General features: G+C 44.8%; 1 protein-coding gene across 1 annotated transcript; it reads left to right on the forward strand.

Annotated features, from left to right (window-relative positions):
• Positions 1 to 906: 906 nt before the first annotated feature.
• Positions 907 to 18,349, forward strand: P2RY4 (pyrimidinergic receptor P2Y4). The gene is made up of 2 exons (XM_073600782.1): positions 907 to 1,136; positions 13,879 to 18,349. The coding sequence occupies exon 2, from the start codon at positions 13,939 to 13,941 to the stop codon at positions 15,547 to 15,549; it is 1,611 nt and encodes a 536-aa protein (XP_073456883.1). The 5' UTR covers positions 907 to 1,136; positions 13,879 to 13,938; the 3' UTR covers positions 15,550 to 18,349.
• Positions 18,350 to 20,694: the final 2,345 nt, after the last annotated feature.

Raw genomic sequence — 20,694 nt, forward strand, 5'->3', positions numbered from 1 at the left:
TCAAGATCCCCATCAGAGTCCCCCCTTACATCGAGATCCCCATCAGAGTCCCCCCTTACATCGAGATCCCCATCAGCGTCCCCCCTTACATCAAGATCCCCATCAGAGTCCCCCCTTACATCAAGATCCCCATCAGAGCCCCCCTTACATCAAGATCCCCATCAGAATCCCCCCTTACATCAAGATCCCCATCAGAGTCCCTCCTTACATCAAGATCCCCATCAGAGTCCCCCCTTACATCAAGATCTCCATCAGAGTCCTCCCCCTTATATCAAGATCCCCATCAGAATCCCCCCCTTACATCAAGATCCCCATCAGAGTCCCCCCTTACATCAAGATCCCCATCAGAGCCCCCCTTACATCTAGATCCCCATCAGAGTCCCCCCTTACATCAAGATCCCTATCAGAGTCCCCCCCTTACATCAAGATCCCCATCAGAATCCCCCCTTACATCAAGATCCCCATCAGAGTCCCCCCTTACATCAAGATCCCCATCAGAATCCCCCCTTACATCAAGATCCCCATCAGAGTCCCCCCTTACATCAAGATCCCCATCAGAGTCCCCCCTTACATCAAGATCCCCATCAGAGTCCCCCTACAGTTTGGTGACCCCCGGCTTACACAATGTTTTTCTGGGCTATGGTCCCAACCCCCAGGTCAGAATACACAATAAAAAAAGTGAATTAACACTTAAAAAACAAAAATAAACTCAAAGAGAATTTTCAGAGAATTTTTAGGTTTCCTGAAGATGGAGATCCCCCAACAATCAGCGGAGGATCGGAGGGCCACCCACAGAACAATCTCTCCATTGCACATCTGTAGATGTGATCTCCTCCATGTAACTCTGTCCATTGTCCAGGCGTCACTCTGTCCCCTCCCCCGTGTCACCCCCCCCCTGCTGACAACACATTGAAAGACTCAGAAGAACGTCCCGGGACAGAGGACAGAAGAATCTACAGAGGACTCAGCGGGGACTTCTCTGATCTACAACCCATGAAGAACTCAACAACAATCAATTATTTCAAATGTTGCAAAATAAAAACTAAAAGGAGCCCGAAAATCAGAGCGCGGAGGGGGGAGTTCTCCTCGAAGAGGTCCATACACGACGACTCCGAGAATAAAGGATCATAACAGAGGTGAGCCAATCAGAGAGCTCCGGGAAGGTTCTCACTAGAATTGGGGAGGGGGGGGAGCGGATTGATTGGTAAAAAAAAATCGATTTCGCTACAAAACTGCAGATTTCGCCATCGCCAGATATTCCGGGAAATCTCCATTTCCCTCATTGAGCTGACTGGGGTGAAATTTGGTGCAAAAACGTTTTTTCCTGTATTTTGTGTATTTTAGAAAAGTTTATTTATTTTTTTAGTTTATATTTATATTTTTTTTCCTTTTTTTGTTGTTTTTTTTTTTTTTTCAAAAAAGTTTATTTATTTATTTTTTAGTTTATATTTGTATTTTTTTCCTTTTCTTTTGTGTTTTTCAGAAAAGTTTTATATATTTTCTTAGTTTATATTTGTATTTTTTTTCTTTTTTTTTTGTGTTTTTTTAGAAAAGTTATTTTTTTAGTTTATATTTGTAAATTTTTTGCTTTTATTTTGTGTTTTTTTTTTTTTTGTGTGTTTATATTTGTATTTTTTTTCCTTTTATTTTGCGTTTTTTAGAAAAGGTTTGTTTATTTTCTTGGTTTATATTTGTATTTGTTTTCCTTTTTTGTGTGTTTTTTTTTAGAGAAGTTTATTTATTTTTTGAGTTCATATTTGTATTTTTTTTACCTTTTCTTTTGTGTTTTTTCTTATATTTGTATTTTGTTTTCTTGTGTTTATATTTGTGTTTATATTTGTATTTTTTTTCCTTTTATTTTGTGTTGTTTAGAAAAGTTTTGTTTATTTTCTTAGTTTATATTTGTCTTCCTTTTTTGCGTGTTTATTTATTTTTTGAGTTTATATTTTTTGAGTTTATATTTGTATTTTTTTACCTTTTCTTTTGTGTTTTTTAGAAAATGTTTTATTTTTTTTCTTAGTTTATATTTGTATTTTTTTTTTTGTGTTTTTTTTTAGAAAAGTTTATTTTTTTCTTAAAATATACTTGTAGTTTTTTTTTCATTTTTTAATTATGATTTGTATAGTGACTCCAAATAAACTGTACATATCCTCTACTTAAAGCAGACCTCCAGCACTGCTCTGTATTGGCTCCGCCCCCTCTATACTGGCTCCACCCCTACTACTCCCGCCAGCACTGCCATTGTAGCGCGTTCACAGATGCCGTCGCTGCTCCCCGGCAGAGCCCATCAGTGTAGCGGCGCACACATCGGTGATTTCCCGCATATGTGAAACCCCCCCCACTATGCGCAGATGTGCAGAAGGACTTGCTTGGTACCTGAAGCCTCGGTGGCACATCTGAGCACATAAAGGGGAGCGGGGGAGGGGGGATGGGGGATGGGGGGGCTCTGTGAGCTCCTAAACCTCTCCTTTTTCATCTCACTTTCATTTGTTTGGAATGAGTAGTGCATGTTGGTTGCAGTCATGTACCCTACTCTATGCGCACTACACATCCCACAGTCCATAGTTCATAGTCCCTAGTTCTATAGTCCATAGTTTCCCATCCATAGTTCTCTGTCCATTGTCCCTCATCCCTAGTTCATACACCCTAGTCCATAATTCATAGACCATAGTCCCATAGTTTCTAGTCCATAGTCCCTAGTCCATAGTTTCTAGTCCATAGTACCATAGTACATAGTTTCTAGTCCATAGTCCCACAGCCCATAGTTTCTAGTCTATAGTCCCATAGTACATAGTTTCTAGTCCATAGTCCCTAGTCCATAGTCCTTAATCCATAGTACATAGTTTCTAGTCCATAGTCCCTAGTCTATAGTCCTTAATCCATAGTACATAGTTTCTAGTCCATGGTCCCATAGCCATAGCTCATAGTCCCATAGCCCATAGTTTCTAGTTCATACTCCCTAGTCCATAGTCCCATAGTACATAGTTTCTGGTCCATACTCCCATAGTCCCTAGTCCATAGTACCATAGTCCTATAGTACATAGTTTCTAGTCCATAGTCCTATAGTCCCATAGTTCCTAGTTCTATAGTCCATAGTCACTCATCCATAGTTTTAAAGTTCCTAGTCCATAGTCCCATAGTCCATAGAGCCTAGTCCATAGTTCTATAGTCTATAGTACATAGTTCCAAAGTCCCTAGTCCATAGTCTCTCACCCATATTTCTTAGTCCATTGTCCCATAGTCCATAGTCCTTCGTCCCTAGTTCATAGTCCCATAGACCATAGCCCATAATTTCTAGTCCGTACTCTCCTAGTCCATAATTCATAGCCCCTAGTCCATAGCCCCTAGTCCCATATTCCATAGCCCCTAGTCCCATATTCCATAGCCCCTAGTCCCATATTCCATAGCCCCTAGTCCCATAGTACATAGTTTCTAGTCCATAGTCCCTCGTCCATAGACCATAGTCCATAGTTTCTAATTCACAGTACCATACTACATATTCCCTAGTCCCTAAGTCCATAGTACATAGTCCCTAGTCCATAGCCCCATAGTTCCATAGTTTGTAGTACATAGTTTCTAGGGCATAGTGATTAGGAGAGGGTGGTTACATACCGGGGACTGGTGGAGAAGGACGGCAGCTCCCCCCTCTAGCAGGAAGTCACATTACAGCAGTAAAAAAGGAAAAAAAAAAGGACTGTGTTGTCCCTCGTCCCTAGTCCATAATTCATAGACCATAGTGCCATAGTTTCTAGTCCCTAGTGCCATAGTCTCATAGTACATAATTTCTAGTCCATAGTCCCATAGCCCATAGTTTCTAGTCCATAGTCCCATAGTCTCATAGTCCCATAGTCCATATTTTCTAGTCCATAGTCCATAGTTCTTAGTCCATAGTCCCATAGCCCATAGTTTCTAGTCCATAGTCCCTCATCCATAATTCATAGAGCATAGTCCCATAGTCCATAGACCCTAGTCCCATAGTCCGTAGTACATAGTTTCTAGTCCATAGTGATTAGGAGAGGGTGGCTACATACAGGGGACCGGTGGAGAAGGAAGGCAGCTCCCCCCTCTAGCAGGAAGTCACATCACAGCAGTGTAGATGTGGAGGAGGCTGAGAGGAATAGAAGGGACTTTACTGAACACATTCTGGAATACAATATATGTTTTTAAAGTTTAGTGTCACTTTCACATGTGCAACTATACTGCCAGCCTCCGAAGAGCGATCCATGGTAGATTGCTTTTCAGAGGGTGTTTGGCAGGTGGTGATATGTCGCCTCCTCAGCACCTACTTTAAACCTCAAAATGGCGCAGTGCTGCAGCATAGGGCGGTAGCGGCATGGCTCTGTTCGCTCGAATGCATCATGTTTGGTGCCAAATGCGACATTTAACTTTTGCTGCAGACTCCAAGCAAAGCATTGTGGCTGCCACATGAGTACAGCCCTAGGCAGCTGCAATGCTTTGTTTAGGTGGGCCATCGGGGGGCAGTAAAATTGTGGCTCAACCACTTCCTTTTACTACCACCCATAGGAATGAGCCGGAAATTTTATTTTTTTTTTTCATCTTTAGATAGACCATATATAGACTAGACCATAGATAACCCATAGATGGACTAGACCATAGATAGTCCATAGACAGACCATCGATAGACTAGACCACAAATAGCCCATAGATAGCCCATAGATAGACCATAGATAGACCATAGATAGACCATAGAGAGCCCATAGATAGACCCTAGATAGCCCATAGATAGCCCATGGATAGCCCATGGATAGACAACAGATAGCTCATAGATAGCCCATTGATAGACCATAGATAGCTCATAGATAGACTAGATAGACTAGATCATAGATAGCCCATAGATAGACCATAAATAGACTATAGATAGACCATAGATAGACCATAGATAGACCATAGAGAGCCCATAGATAGACCCTAGATAGACCATAGATAGCCCATAGATAGACCATAGAGAGCCCATAGATAGACCCTAGATAGACCATAGATAGCCCATAGATAGACCATAGAGAGCTCATAGATGGCCCATAGATGGCCCATAGATAGACCATACATAGACCATAGATAGCCCATAGATAGCCTATAGATAGCCCATAGATAGACCACAAATAGCCCATAGTTAGACAATAGATAGCCCATAGATAGCCAATAGATAGCCCATAGATAGCCCATAGATAGCCCATAGATAGACCTTAGATACACTATAGATAGCCCATAGATAGACCGTAGATAGCCCATAGATAGACCATAGATAGACCATAGATAGCCAATAGATAGACCATAGATAGACCATAGATAGACCATAGATAGACCTTAGATAGACCATAGATAGCCCATAGATAGAACATAGATAGACCTTAGATAGACCTTAGATAGACCATAGATAGACCTTAGATAGACCATAGATAGACCATAGATAGACCATAGATAGCCCATAGATAGACCATAGATAGTTCATAGATAGACCATAGATAGACCATAGATAGCCCATAGATAGACCATAGATAGCCCATAGATAGACCATAGATAGCCCATAGATAGACCATAGATACACCATAGATAACCCATAGATAGCCCATAGATAGACCTTAGATAGCCCATAGATAGACCTTAGATAGCCCATAGATAGCCCATAGATAGCCCATAGATAGACCTTAGATAGCCCGTAGATAGACCTTAGATAGCCCGTAGATAGACCGTAGATAGACCATACATAGACCATAGATAGACCACAGATAGACCATAGATAGCCCATAGATAGCCCATAGATAGCCCATAGATAGACCTTAGATAGCCCGTAGATAGACCTTGGATAGCCCGTAGATAGACCGTAGATAGACCGTAGATAGCCCATAGATAGACCATAGATAGACCATAGATAGACCATAGATAGCCCATAGATAGACCATAGATAGACCATAGATAGCCCATAGATAGACCATAGATAGACCATAGATAGCCCATAGATAGCCCATAGATAAACCATAGATAGACCATAGATAGCCCATAGATAGACCATAGATAGACCATAGATAGCCCATAGATAGACCATAGATAGACCATAGATAGACCATAGATAGCCCATAGATAGACCATAGATAGACCATAGATAGCCCATAGATAGACCATAGATAGACCATAGATAGACCATAGATAGCCCATAGATAGACCATAGATAGACCATAGATAGCCCATAGATAGCCCATAGATAGACCGTAGATAGACCATAGATAGCCCATAGATAGACCGTAGATAGACCGTAGATAGACCATAGATAGCCCATAGATAGACCTTAGATAGCCCGTAGATAGCCCATAGATAGCCCATAGATAGACCATACAAAGACCATAGATAGCCCATAGAGAGACACTTTATTAGGTACACTTGTTTCATTGCTTGGTAACACAAATTGCTAATCAGCCAATCACATGGCAGCAACTTAATGCATTTAGGCATCTAGTGGTGAAGACGACTTGCTGAAGTTCAAACCAAGCATCAGAATGAGGAAGAAAGGAGATCTCGGTAACTTTGAACGTGGCATGGTTGTTGGTGGCAGACGGGCCGGTCTGAGTATTGTTGCTGACCATGTCCATCCCTTTATGACTACAGTGTCCCCATCTTCTGATGGCTCCTTCCAGCAGGATAATGCACCATGTCACAAAGCTCCAATCATCTCACCACTGGACAATGAGGTCCCTGTACTCCAATGGTCTCCACACTCACCACATCTCATCCAATAGAGCACCTTTGGGATGTGGTGGAACAGGAGATTGGCATCATGGATGTGCAGCCGACAAATCTGCAGCAACTGTGTGATGTTATCATGTCACTATGGAGGAAAATCTCTGAGGAACGTTCCCAACACCTTGTTGTATCTATGCCACCAAGAATGAAGGCCAAAGGGGGTCCAACCTGCTACTAGCAAGGGGGACCTAATAAAGGGGGTCCAACCCACTACTAGCAAGGTGGACCTAATAAAGGGAGTCCAACCCGCTACTAGCAAGGGGGACCTAATAAAGGGGGTCCAACCCAGTGCTAGCAAGGGGGACCTAATAAAGGGGGTCCAACCCGGTACTAGCAAGGGGGACCTAATAAAGTGTCTGGTGAGTGTATATTGTACATCAGTCCCTGTTCTCAAGGATCTTACAATCTAAGGGCCCCTAACTCACATTCATACATACTAGGGTCAATGTAGACAGGAGCCAATGACCTCCCAGCATGTCTTTAGAGCGTGAGAGGAAACCAACAGGGAGAACATGCAAACTCCATGCAGGTAGTGTTGTGGTTGGAATTTAAACCAATGACCACAGTGCTGCTAGGCGGAAGTGCTAACCACTTAGCCACTGTTCAGTATATAATGCTTGAGAGGAGTGTCAGAGAGTGCAGAGCTAATAAAGGAAATGAGGATCAGAGAGTGAGGACACAATACATTGGTGGATGGGGATGTACTGCAGAAGACAATATGAAACTGGGAAGATGTTACATGAGACTCGTAGAGATCAATGCTATTCCCCTAATCAATGTCCCCACTATAGACTGCTGAGGTCTGAAGGCCACACATCGTACACCAAAGGGTCACATATGGCCCTTGGGCACCAGGGCTTTACAGCTAAAAAGATCATCGATGTCATGCCACTGGCTCTGCCAAATGGAGATTGCCCAGGAACTGTGCGGGCATCATCAAACCTGGGGTTAACTAGTCACAGCCTATGGAACCCTTAGAACCTCCAGAGAAACCCCTAGAAACTCTGGAGGAACCACTAGAACCTCTGGAGGAACCCGCTAAAACCTCTGGAGGAACCCCCTAGAACCTTTGGAGGAACCTCTGGACCCTCCTGAGGAAGCCCAGAAAACTCTGGAGGAAGCCCTGGAACTTCTAAAGGAACCCCTAGAACTTCTGGAGGAAGCCCAGAAACCTCTGAAGGAACCCCTAGAACCTCTGGAGGAACACTAGAACCTCTGAAGGAAGCCCTAGAACTTTTGGAGGAAGATCAGAAGCCTCTGAAGAAACCCCAAGAACCTCTGGAGGAACCCCTGACCTCTGGAGGAACCCCTAGACCTCTGGAGGAATCCTGGTGGAAAATAATCACTCTAAACTGTTAGGCTGTATCATTTTATCTATCCTCGTCTTAGTCCGTAGGGTTCAATATTGGGTTGGCTCTGGCCTTTGCAGCTATAACAGCTTCACCACTTCTGGGAATGCCGTCCACAAGGTTTAGGAGTGTATCTATGGGAATGTTTGATCATTCTTCCAGAAGCGCACTTGTGAGGTCAGGCACTGATGTTGGATGAGAAGGCCTGGCTCACAGTCTCCGCTCTAATTCATCCCAAAGGTGCTCTATGGGGTTGAGGTCAGGACTCTGTGCAGGCCAGTCCAGTTCCTCCACCCCAAACTCGCTCATCCATGTCTTTATGGACCTTGCTTTGTGCACTGGTGGGCAGTCATGTTGGAACAGGAAGGGTCCGTCCCCAAACTGTTCCCACAGAGTTGGGAGCATGAAATTGTCCAAAATGTCTTGGTAAGAGGTCCCTTCACTGGAACTAAGGGGCCAAGACCAACCCCTGAAAAACACCCCCCCCACCATAATCCCCCCTGCACCCCCCCCGAAGCCATAATCCCCCCTCCCCCCACAGCATAACCCCCCCCCCGACGCCATAATCCCCCCTCCCCCCACACCATAATCCCCCCCCCACACACCATAATCCCCCCTCCACCAAATGATTTGGACCAGTGCACAAAGCAAGGGCCCCTTTCTTCCACATTCTGATGCTCGGTTTGATCTTCAGCTAGTTGTCTTCACCACGTCTAGATGCCTGAATGCATCAAGTTGCTGCCATGTGATTGGCTGATTAGGAGCTTGCGTTACCGAGCAATAGGTGTACCTAATAAAGTGTCCGGTGAGTGTATATAGTTGTGCTCTATATGATGGGACCGATTGGTCGTAGTGGTTTTGTCTCACCAGCTGCCTCTCATTCTGTGGTCCCCGGACCCGAATGTGACACGGTATACGATCTCACTGACCCGGCGATATACGCAGATCTCATAAATATTCCATACATTTTTCCGAGATGAGGATTATAAACATTATTAAACAAACAGTCACCAGGAATGGGAAGAGACTCCAGATGTCTCCAGCCGGCTTCTGTGTGACCGACGGCCCAGGATTCCGAGTAACAGCTGTGCCCACCCTGCAAATGTCCAATAGGGAGACAGCGCACCGAGCGACACCGATACTGAGCATGGGGCCTGTGCTGTCTTCATGGCACCCGATAAACCTAAACTCCCGCTAGATACAGTGAGGGGGAAAAAAAGTATTTGATCGGCTGCTGATTTTGTACGTTCGCCCTGCTGACAAAGAAACGATCAGTCTATAATTTTATTTGTCGGTTTATTATAACAGTGAGAGGCAGAATAACAACAAAAATATCCCAAAAAAACACATTTCAAAAAAGTTATAAATTGATTTGCATTTTAATGAGTGAAATAAGTATTTGATCCCTTCACAAAACATGACTTAGTAGTTGGTGGAGAAACCCTTGTTGGTGATCACAGAGGTCAGACGTTTCTTGGAGTTGGCCTCCAGGTTCGCTCACATCTCAGGAGGGATTCTGTCCTCTTTGCAGATCCTCTCCAAGTCATTAAGGTTTCCAGGCTGACGTTTGGTAACTCGAACCTTCAGCTCCCTCCACATATTTTCTATGGGATGGAGGTCTGGAGACTGGCTAGGCCACTCCAGGATCTTAATGTACTTCTTCTTGAGCCACTCCTTTGTTGCCTTGGCCATGTGTTTTGGGTCATTGTCATGCTGGAAGACCCATCCATGACCCATTTCCAATGCCCTTGGCTGAGGGAAGGAGGTTCTCTCCCAAGATTTGATGGTCCATGGCCCCATCCATCATCCCTTTGACGCTGTGAAGTTGTCCTGTCCCCTTAGCAGAAAAACACCCTCAAAGCATAATGTTTCCACCTCCATGTATGACGGTGGGGAATAGTGTTCTTGGGGTCATAGGACCTCCATGTATGACGGTGGGGAATGGTGTTCTTGGGGTCATAAGTCCTCCATGTATGACGGTGGGGAATGGTGTTCTTGGGGTCATAGGACCTCCATGTATGACGGTGGGGGATGGTGTTCTTGGGGTCATAGGACCTCCATGTATGACGGTGGGGAATGGTGTTCTTGGGGTCATAAGTCCTCCATGTATGACGGTGGGGAATGGTGTTCTTGGGGTCATAGGACCTCCATGTATGACGGTGGGGAATGGTGTTCTTGGGGTCATAGGACCTCCATGTATGATGGTGGGGGATGGTGTTCTTGGGTTCATAGGCAGCATTCCTCCTCCAAACACGGCGAGTTGAGTTGATGCCAAAGATCTTGATTTTGGTCTCTTCTGACCACAACACTTTCCCCCAGTTCTCCTCTGAATCATTCGATGTTCATTAGTAATCTTCAGACGGACCTGTACATGTGATTTCCTGAGCAGGAGGACCTTGCGGGGGCTGCAGGATTTCAGTCCTTCACGGTGTAGTGTGTTACCAATTGTTTTCTTGGTGACTATGGTCCCAGCTGAGATCATTGACAAGATTCTCCCGTGTAGTTCTGAGATGATTCCTCACCGTTCTCTTGATCATTGAATCTCCACGAGGTGAGATCTTGTACGGAGCCCCAGAGCGAGGGAGATCGATCGTTATTTTGTGTTTCCTCCATTTGTGAATAATCGCACCAACTGTTGTCACCCTCTCACCAAGCTGCTTGGCGATGGTCTTGTAGCCCATTCCAGCCTTGTGCAGGTCTACAATCTTCTCCCCGACATCCTTGGACAGCTCTTTGGTCTTGGCCATGGTGGAGAGATTGCAATCTGATTGATTCTGTGGACAGGTGTCTTTTATCCTGGTAACAAGCTGAGATTAGGAGCGCTCCCTTTAAGAGAGTGCTCCTAATCTCAGCTTGTTACCTGTATAGAAGACACCTGGGAGCCAGAAATCTTGCTGATTGATCGGGGATCAAATACTTAATTTCACTCATTAAAATGCAAATCAATTTATAACTTTTTTGAAATGCGTTTTTCTGGATATTTTTGTTGTTATTCTCTCACTGTTATAATAAACCGACCATTAAAATTATAGACCGATCGTTTCTTTGTCAGTGGGCGAACAGGGGGGGGTCAAATCCTTTTTTACCCCTCACTGTATGAGGAATTAAATCAATAAATTAAAGTAATTTGAAAACGAATCAATCTGTTCTTAAAGGCAGCTCCTGTAAATGAGTGAAGGTGGCTGGAAGAAGGGGGCACTACTTCCCAGATAGGGAGAAAGTGAGCTGCAATGTTATAAAATGACTTGCTAAGCTATGGATAGACTTGCCAGACTTCACAGGTCTGTTGCCCAATTGCAGCAAATCCGCTTTGCATGACTCCAGATCAACTTTCTTTGCAAACATTCTGCAAGTCTGCTGCAAGATCCGGTTCGGTTATTTTTTGCAATAGTCATCCCACCACAGGGGGCACTGTGACTGAATTTTTCATGCTGTAGACTCGCAGAGCTCTTGCTGTAGACTCACCACCTGCAACTTTGCTCTCGCTAATTTGCTACAAATTGTTAAAGTGTCACCTAGAACTTGTGCTTCAAGTGCTCTGCAAGGTGTGCCAGTGAAAGCGAGCACGAAGTTAACAGACTTACAATTCAACGCTGCCACAAATTTCTGGCAAGTAATCCTTGCTATCTGGGTTGTGGGCCAATCAGGTGTGCTGTATGCAAATGTGCTGACTAGGAACATGCTGACAGGAGAAGAGAGCAGAGTGATGATCTGATCAGTGAGTTATTGCGCCTTTACTGTCCAATCACAGGCTGGGGGCCCAAGTTGGGCTTTAACTGCAGTTTATTCAAAACGTGAACAGCCACCTTAAAAAAAAATGACAAAGTACAAGACAGAGCTATAAAAGTAAACACAAAATATGAATCCGCAGTATTAAGTACACTAAGCACAAGGGAGGTACAGGAAGCAAAAGGGAAGAACAGGAAGCACAAGGGAAGAACAGGAAGCACAAGGGAAGAATAGGAAGCACAAGGGAGGTACAGGGAGCACAAGGGAAGGTCAGGAAGCACAAGGGAGGTAAGGAAGCATAAGGAAAGAACAGGAAGCACACGGGAGGTACAGGAAGCACAAGGGGAGTAAAATAAGCACAAGGGAAGAACAGGAAGCACAAGGGAGGTACAGGAAGCACAAGGGGAGTAAAATAAGCATAAGGGAAAAACAGGAAGCACAAGGGCAATACAATAAGCACAAGGAAAGAACAGGAAGCACAAGGGAAGTACAATAAGCAAAAGGAAGGTACCAGAAGCACAAGGGAAGTACAATAAGCACAAGGGAAGAACAGGAAGCACAAGGGAAGTACAATAAGCACAAGGGAAGGACAGGAACCACAAGGGAAAAACAGGAAGTACAAGGGAAGTACAATAAGCACAAAGAAAGAACAGGAAGCACAAGGGAAGGACAGGAAGCACAAGGGAAGTACAATAAGCACAAAGGAAGTACAATAAGCACAAGGGAAGAACAGGAAGCACAAGAGAAGTACAATAAGCACAAGGGAAGGACAGGAACCACAAGGGAGAAACAGGAAGTACAAGGGAAGGACAGAAAGCACAAGGAAAGTACAATAAGCACAAAGAGAGAACAGGAAGCACAAAGGAAGTACAATAAGCACAAGGGAAGGACAGGAAGAACAAGGGAAGTACACCAAGTACAAGGGAAGGACAGGGAACACAAGGGAAGGACAGGAAGCACAAGGGAAGGTCAGGAAGCACAAGGGAAGAACAGGAAGCACAAGGGAAGGACAGGAAGCACAAGGGAGGGTCAGAAAGCACAAGGGAAGAACAGGAAGCACAAGGGAAGTACAATAAGCACAAAGGATGTACAATAAGCACAAGGGAAGAACAGAAAGCACAAGAGAAGTACAATAAGCACCAGGGAAGGACAGGAACCACAAGGGAGAAACAGGAAGTACAAGGGAAGGACAGGAAGCACAAGGAAAGTACAATAAGCACAAAGAGAGAACAGGAAGCACAAAGGAAGTACAATAAGCACAAGGGAAGGACAGGAAGCACAAGGGAAGTACACCAAGTACAAGGGAAGGACAGGGAGTACAAGGGAAGGACAGGAAGTGCAAGGGAAGGTCAGGAAGCACAAGGGAAGGACAGGAAGCACAAGGGAAGGGCAGGAAGCACAAGGGAAGGACAGGAAGCACAAGGGAAGGTCAGAAAGCACAAGGGAAGAACAGGAAGCACAAGGGAAGGACAGGAAGCACAAGGGAAGGTCAGAAAGCACAAGGGAAGAACAGGAAGCACAAGGGAAGTACAATAAGCACAAAGGAAGTACAATAAGCACAAGGGAAGAACAGGAAGCACAAGAGAAGTACAATAAGCACAAGGGAAGAACATGAAGCACAAGGGAAAGTCAGGAAGCACAAGGGAAGGACAGGAAGCACAAGGGAAGCACACCAAGTGCAAGGGAAGGCCAGGAAGCACAAGGGAAGAACAGGAAGCACAGGGGAAGGTCAGAAAGCACAAGGGAAGTACACCAAGTGCAAGGGAAGGACAAGAAGCACAAGGGATAAACAGGAAGCACAAGGGAAGGACAGTAAGCACAAGAGAAGGACAGGAAGTTACTGGCAGGATCACTATGTGAAAAAAAGACAGAAATAAAAGAAGACTAATGCAGCCACCACATCTAAGGACTAATGAGCTGCAATATGTTGGTTTTAGTTTTAGATATGCTTTAATACAGCATTTTTCATTATAGTATGAAAGTACTGTACACATTCTCAGTACACATATACTCTTGTTAATTATGTTTTTTATCTCCTTTATAGACTTCATATGTGTCCACATTCATCAAGAAAGAATAGTTCACAGATGTGCTTGACATAATAATGGATTCCTATAGCACCCCCTCACTCCCGCACCCCTCATTTCAGAATGGGACCGATCAGGCCAACAATGTTTGCGTCTTCAAAGAGGAATTCAAGTACTTTTTGCTGCCGGTGTCCTACAGCACGGTCTTCATTGTGGGGCTGCCACTAAACCTGACGGCCATGTGGATTTTCATTGCCAAGATGCGACCCTGGAGCTCCACTACGGTCTATATGTTTAACCTCGCCTTATCGGACACGTTGTACCTGCTGTCACTGCCCACCCTGGTTTACTATTACGCCGATCAGAACAACTGGCCATTCGGAGAAGCTTTGTGCAAGACTATGCGCTTCCTGTTCTACACCAACCTCTACTGCAGCATCCTGTTCCTCACCTGCATTAGCATACACAGGTATATAGGAGTTTGCCATCCCCTCTATTCCCTGCACAGAATGAACTCGAGGTACGCTCATATGTTCTGTGTGGGTGTATGGATTTCGGTCAGCATCTGCCTGATCCCCTATATGATTTTTGTTACGGTTAGCCCCAAAGGCAACGATACGATATGTCATGACACCACAATCCCTGGAGACTTTGAAGAGTATGTTGAGTACAGCACGGTCATCATGATTCTCTTGTTTGGCCTACCGTGCCTTGTGATTGCCGGTTGTTACGGGCTCATGGCTAGGGAGCTGATGAAGCCAATGGACAACGGAATCCGCCAAACTCTACCTGCCTACAAGAGAAAATCCATTAAGACCATCATCATAGTCCTCACTGTGTTCATCATTTGCTTTTTGCCCTTCCACATTACGCGCACAATCTACTATTACGCCCGACTCTTAGATGCAAACTGTGAGCTGCTGAATGTTGTAAACCTGAGCTACAAGATAACACGCCCATTGGCGAGCGCAAACAGCTGCTTTGACCCTGTTTTATACTTCTTGGCCAGTGAAAATTACCAGAAGAGACTGGTCAGTGCCGTGAAAAATATCTCAAATGCGTGTAGGAGACATCTACCTGTTACTCATCACTTGCCCACAACCAACAAAAGGGACAGCCTGGCCGTGATCACCGACCAAGGCATGGAAAACATTGGGAGCTTAGGAAACCTCCTGAGTAATAATCAAGGTACCAACCATCCAGATGAAATAGAAGTAGAGATGGGCACTAACAATAGGAACCACGAGCAAACGTCCACAGAAGGTGTGGGAGAGAATGCAAAAATTAAAGTGAAATGGAGAAACTCAGGAAAAAACATGGAAGCAAATGGAAACATTGGGGTGGGTGTAGCAGGAGACAACAGAGGAGAGCCTAGGAAAGATGAGGGAAAGGTTGTAGAGGGAAAAATTGTGATAGCGTGTAATGATGCTGTTAAAAAAATGCTGAGATCACAAAGTGACAATGTGTCAGACAGAAAAAGAAACAATGCAAATGGAGAGAAGAGAAGGTACTGGAGTTTAAGGAAAATGAGGGGACCTCAAATTGAAACCTTCAAAAGTAGCTTGTGTGAAGGAGAGCGGACCTCATCCTGGAATCTTCTAGACACAGCAAGTCAAGGAGGACAGAGCATGTACAATCGGGAAAACAATTCCATGGGGAATGAGCTGCTTTTCCTCCCAAGCATCTAAATAGAAGCTTACCAGACCACTCATTGTCCAAAACAGTATACAAATAGTTTATGGACTACCTCCAAATGATGCAGCTTAGGTGTCACCAGTGAAGGGTACTGTTAATACTACATCATACAAAGACAATGTAGACAATTGTGCTTTTCCAACCTAGTGGTAACAGTTTGGTGAAGACCCTTTTCTGTTCCAGCACGACTGTCCCCCTGTGTACTATGCTTGCTCCATAAAGACATGGTTTGACCAGTTTGGTGTGGAGGAACTCCAGTGTCCTGCCCAGAGCCCTGACCTCCACCCTACTTTTAGAAGACCTTTAGTATAAGGTCTTCTCATCCAACATCAGTACCTGCCCTTAACCCTACTACAAACCTTTGGTATGAGGTCTTCTCATCTCAAAGGCGTTCAGTAGATTTGAGGTCACGGAGGAACTTGAGTGCCCAGCAGAGAGCCCTGACCTCAACCCTACTTTTGGAAGACCTTTGGTATAAGGTTTTCTAAGCCAACATCAGAACCTGTGCTTAACCCTAGAGAATACCTCTGAGATGAGGTCTTCTCATCCTGAAGGTGTTCAGTAGGTTTAAGGTCATGGAGACACTCAAAGGTCCAGCATAGAGCTCTGACTTCAACCCTACATTTAGAAGACCTTTGGTACCTTTGGTCTTCTCATCCAACAACAGTACTTGCCCTTAACCCTACATGACACCTTTTGGATAAGGTCTTCTCATCCCAAAGGTGTTCAGTAGGTTTGAGGTCAAGGAGGAACTCAAGTGTCCTGCATACAGCCCTGACCTTAACACTACTGAGCACCTTTGGGATGAATTAGGTTGTGAGCCAGGTCTTCTCATCCAAAATTAGTAATTGACTTTACAAATGCTCTTTTGGCTGAACGGGCACAGATTCCCACAGACACCCTCCAAAATCTTGTGGGATGCCTTTCCAGAAGAGTGGAGAGGAACTCAAGTGTCCTGCACAGAGCCCTGACCTCAATTCTACTGAACATCTTTGGGATGAATTGGAATGCTGATGGTGAGCCAGGTCTTCTCACCCATCATGAGTACCTGACCTCACAAATGCGCACAAATTTCCACAGACACCCTCCAAAATCTTGTAGAAAGATTTATGGAGCATGTTATTGCCACAAAGAAGAGTGGAGGAAGTCATTAAGGGGGCAACTCCATATTAATGGCCATGGGGAGATGTGAGGAAACTCCATAAAGACACGGTGTGACCAGTTTAGTGTGGAAGAACTCCAGTGTCCTGCACAGAGCCCTGACATCATCCCTACTGAACACCCTTGGGATGAATTGGAACGCTGATGGTGAGCCAGGTCTTCTCATGCAACATCACTACCTGACCTCACAAATGGGTACAAATTCCCTCAGACACCCTCCAAAATCTTGTGGAAAGCCTTATGGAGGATGTTATTGCCACAAAGGGGGAGAAACTCCTATATGAATGGCCATGGGGGAAGGGGGGGGGACCCAATATTTATGGCGATGGACTCATGTGGGTCTGGTGTCCACAGACTGTTGGTCATATAGTGTATATAGCTCAGAGGAAGCACAAACATCCCACAGAGACTCCTGAGGGAATGTAAGACTTGTGTATGAGATTAAAAAAAGAAAGGGTGTCCCGTGCTGATGGTAATAATATCCTAATATGATATACGAATGCCACGCTGCGGGCCCCCGGGGAGGCCCACAGGAGCGGCGAGAAGCCGAGGACGTCATATGACGCCCGCCCAGGATGGGAGAACCCATCTGCGGACGTCATTTGACTATGGCCCGGTACTGAAGTGGTTAATCAGAGAGGCAGCACAGAGACCTAAGGTAACCCCGGAGGAGCTGCAGAGTTCCACAGCAGAGACTGGAGTATCTGTACATAGGATGACAATAAGCTGTACGCTCCATAGAGTTGGGCTTTATGGCAGAGTGGCCAGAAGAAAGACATTACTTTCACCAAAAAACAAAATGGCATGTTCTGAGTTTGGGAAAAGGCATGTGGGAGACTCCCAAAATGTATGGAGGAAGGTGCTCTGGTCTGATGAGGCTAAAATTTAACTTTTTGGCCATCAAAGAAATCGCTATGTCTGGTGCAAACCCACCACATCTCATCACCCAAAGAACACCATCCCCACTGTGAAACATGGTGCATGCTGCGGGGATGTTTTTCAGCAGTCGGGACTGGGAAACTGGTCAGGGTTGAGGGAAAGATGGATGGTGCTAAATACAGGGATATTCTTGAGCAAAACCTGTAGCATTCTGTGTGTGATTTGAGGCTAGGACGGAGGTTCACCTTCCAGCAGGACAATGACCCCAAACACACTGCTAAAGCAACACTTGAGTGGTTTAAGGGGAAACATGGAAATGTGTTGGAATGGCCTAGTCAAAGCCCAGACCTCAATCCAATAGAAAATCTGTGGTCAGACTTAAAGATTGCTGTTCACAAGCTCAAACCATCCAACTTGAAGGAGCTGGAGCAGTTTTTGCAAGGAGGAATGGGCAAAAATCCCAGTGGTAAGATGTGGCAAGTCATAGAGACTTATCCAAAGAGACTCGGAGCTGTGATAGGTGGCTCTACAAAGCATTGACTTTAGGGGGGTGAATAGTTATGCACATTGACTTTTTCTGTTATTTTGTCCTATTTGTTGTTTGCTTCACAATAAAAAAAAAAAAAAAAATCTTCAAAGTTGTGGGCGTGTTCTGTAAATGAAATGATGCAAATCCTCGAACAATCCATGTTAATTCCAGGCTGTGAGGCAACAAAGCACGAAAAAAAATTCCAAGGGGGGTGAATACTTTTGCAAGGCACTGTATATCAAATACACAAACCTTTGGCAGCACCATTGCCACCATATTCTTATATATATTTTGTGTATGAGATTGCCATGGCAGGGCACACACCACGACCCGTGACAAGCGACGTGGCTTCATCAGTGGCTCATATCTGCCCCAATGACTGCCAAGTGGCAGACATTCCCTGTTCTTTGTATAAGCCGTCACCACAAAGTGTTTAACAATAAATATATTTTTTTTTTATCTTTTTATTTTTGGTGTATGGAAGCAATACATTTCCTATAGTATAAATGTTGTTTTTGCACACATGTGGTGAATATTAAAGTGGACCTGTCATATTTTTTATGGTAAGTGCGGCATTCTGAGCGAGGAATCAGTGTGACCCTTCCAGGTATGTATTACCCCTCACAGAGATCACAGGACCCCCCATGACAATGCCTTCATCGGCCTCTCTCGCCATCTTGGTTCAGGCATCATCCCGGGTCACCGTCTACTTTTTCGTCGTGTCTTTTTACGTTAATAGTCCCACAAGTCCACACACAAGAAGAATGTGATGATTCATTATACTTCTAATTCATTATACCCAATCGGGTTAAAATAATCCCTGCCGGTCCTGCCCCGATTGTCCTTGTTCAGGCACTTCCTGCTGTAGGGTGACAACACTCTGTCCCCGTCTCCCAATTCAGGGTTGTCCCCCCTGTCACACGGCTCCTAATGGAGACTACAAGTGGCTGTTTCAGTGCATATTACAAAGACGTGGACCACTGGTGTCCCTTTCATAGTAGGTGAGGTCGAAAAAAGACATCGAGTCCATCAAGTCCAAGACCACCTTCAGGATGCCCACCTTGAAAAATTCCATGCAGCCATTGCCGGGGTGTTTTTTCATCTTTTTAAAAAAAAAAAAATATTATACAGTATAGGTATACAGTTTTTTGCGTTAACAAATAAACACTCGATATATGTCAAAGGGCCCCCCAGAGCACTAGGTGTTACCTAAAGAGACAGCACAGCAGGCACTACTTGCTTTGAGGTTTGCACTTCCGTATTAGTGTAACTAATGCAGAAGAGCAAACGTAATACTAATACTAATTGCACTAATACAGCTATAATCAAATCAAGTATGATGGAAGCCCTTCCGTATTGAAACCCTATGCACAATTGGGGGATAGCTGTCCACACCCACCACTGGTATACAAGGAGGGCTAATACTTATACTTGAGCCTTCGGACCCCCTTGGACCAGGAAACATCTGCACCCTCTGCACCTCCTTTAGCTGCACCCTAGACCCCCTCCTCTAATCATATAGTTTCTTATGTGTTGTTGATGATGGTTTGGTGTAATGTTCCCATGCCTCTTCTATATTAGTGAGTGCATTTTACCCAAAACAAGACCACCCGCACCTGATTATCACAAGCCTTCCTACAGCCGAGAATTTCGGTGAATTGGGCTAATTTAGCCCACATACTTCCCACATACAAGACATTCCTAAATTTTCTCTTGCCCAATTTCAGCCACATTATAAAATTCGAGAAGAATTGAGCTTTCATTTTCCCATCACTTCAGCGATCATCTGAAGATTTCTTCATGTCGGCTAAATGCATTGGACAGTTGTGAAGACGAAATGAAGATGGTTTTTGGTGACTTTTGAGGAACATGTTCACCTTCTAAAGAAATTCCCTCAGCCCCCCCTCAATAAACAGAGCTGTAACCCTTCCCCCCCACCTACACCAACCCCTGCGCACTAACATCTAGTGCCAGGAGGAGGTCATCCAGTGCCCAGGAGGAAGATGCCAAACTGCAGCCGATCCGTCCTGGTGCATGCCGGATCATCTTCTGCAATTTGGATTGCATTTCCAGATAACACAATGCTCATCTCAGCCTCACTGTGTCCTCCTCCACCTATTGACCACAGGCACTATGTCATTTGTTTTTACTTTCTCTGACCACCAAGCTCCAGGCATTTGTTTCTCCCAATGGCCATAATCCGGCCCTCCTATAGTCTGAAGGACAATAAAGCTGGCCCTTGCTTTAGAAGGTTTGGAGACCTCTGTACTTGACCAAATCCTTAGTTCTTGGTCCCCTTCAGTCCCTCCAGCACTCTCTGAGACATTTCGGAATCTTTTCCTCTTCTTTGTCCATTGCTTTTCTCACTCGGCTGTTAATATTTCCGTGGTGACGGGCCGGAAATCTGTAGCCCGGACTTTAGTCCTCATAAAATAGTCCCTGGAATGTCCCTTGTTCCTGACTTAACGGATACCCTTTCATTGTGTGAGGACTGTGGAGAATGAAGGAGGGACATAAAGGCTTTGTCCTCCATTCTTCTGCCTGGTTATCAGAGAGAGAATTTGTGTAA

This window comes from Aquarana catesbeiana, linkage group LG09 (assembly GCF_042186555.1).
Source record: "Aquarana catesbeiana isolate 2022-GZ linkage group LG09, ASM4218655v1, whole genome shotgun sequence".
Lineage (NCBI taxonomy): Eukaryota > Metazoa > Chordata > Amphibia > Anura > Ranidae > Aquarana > Aquarana catesbeiana.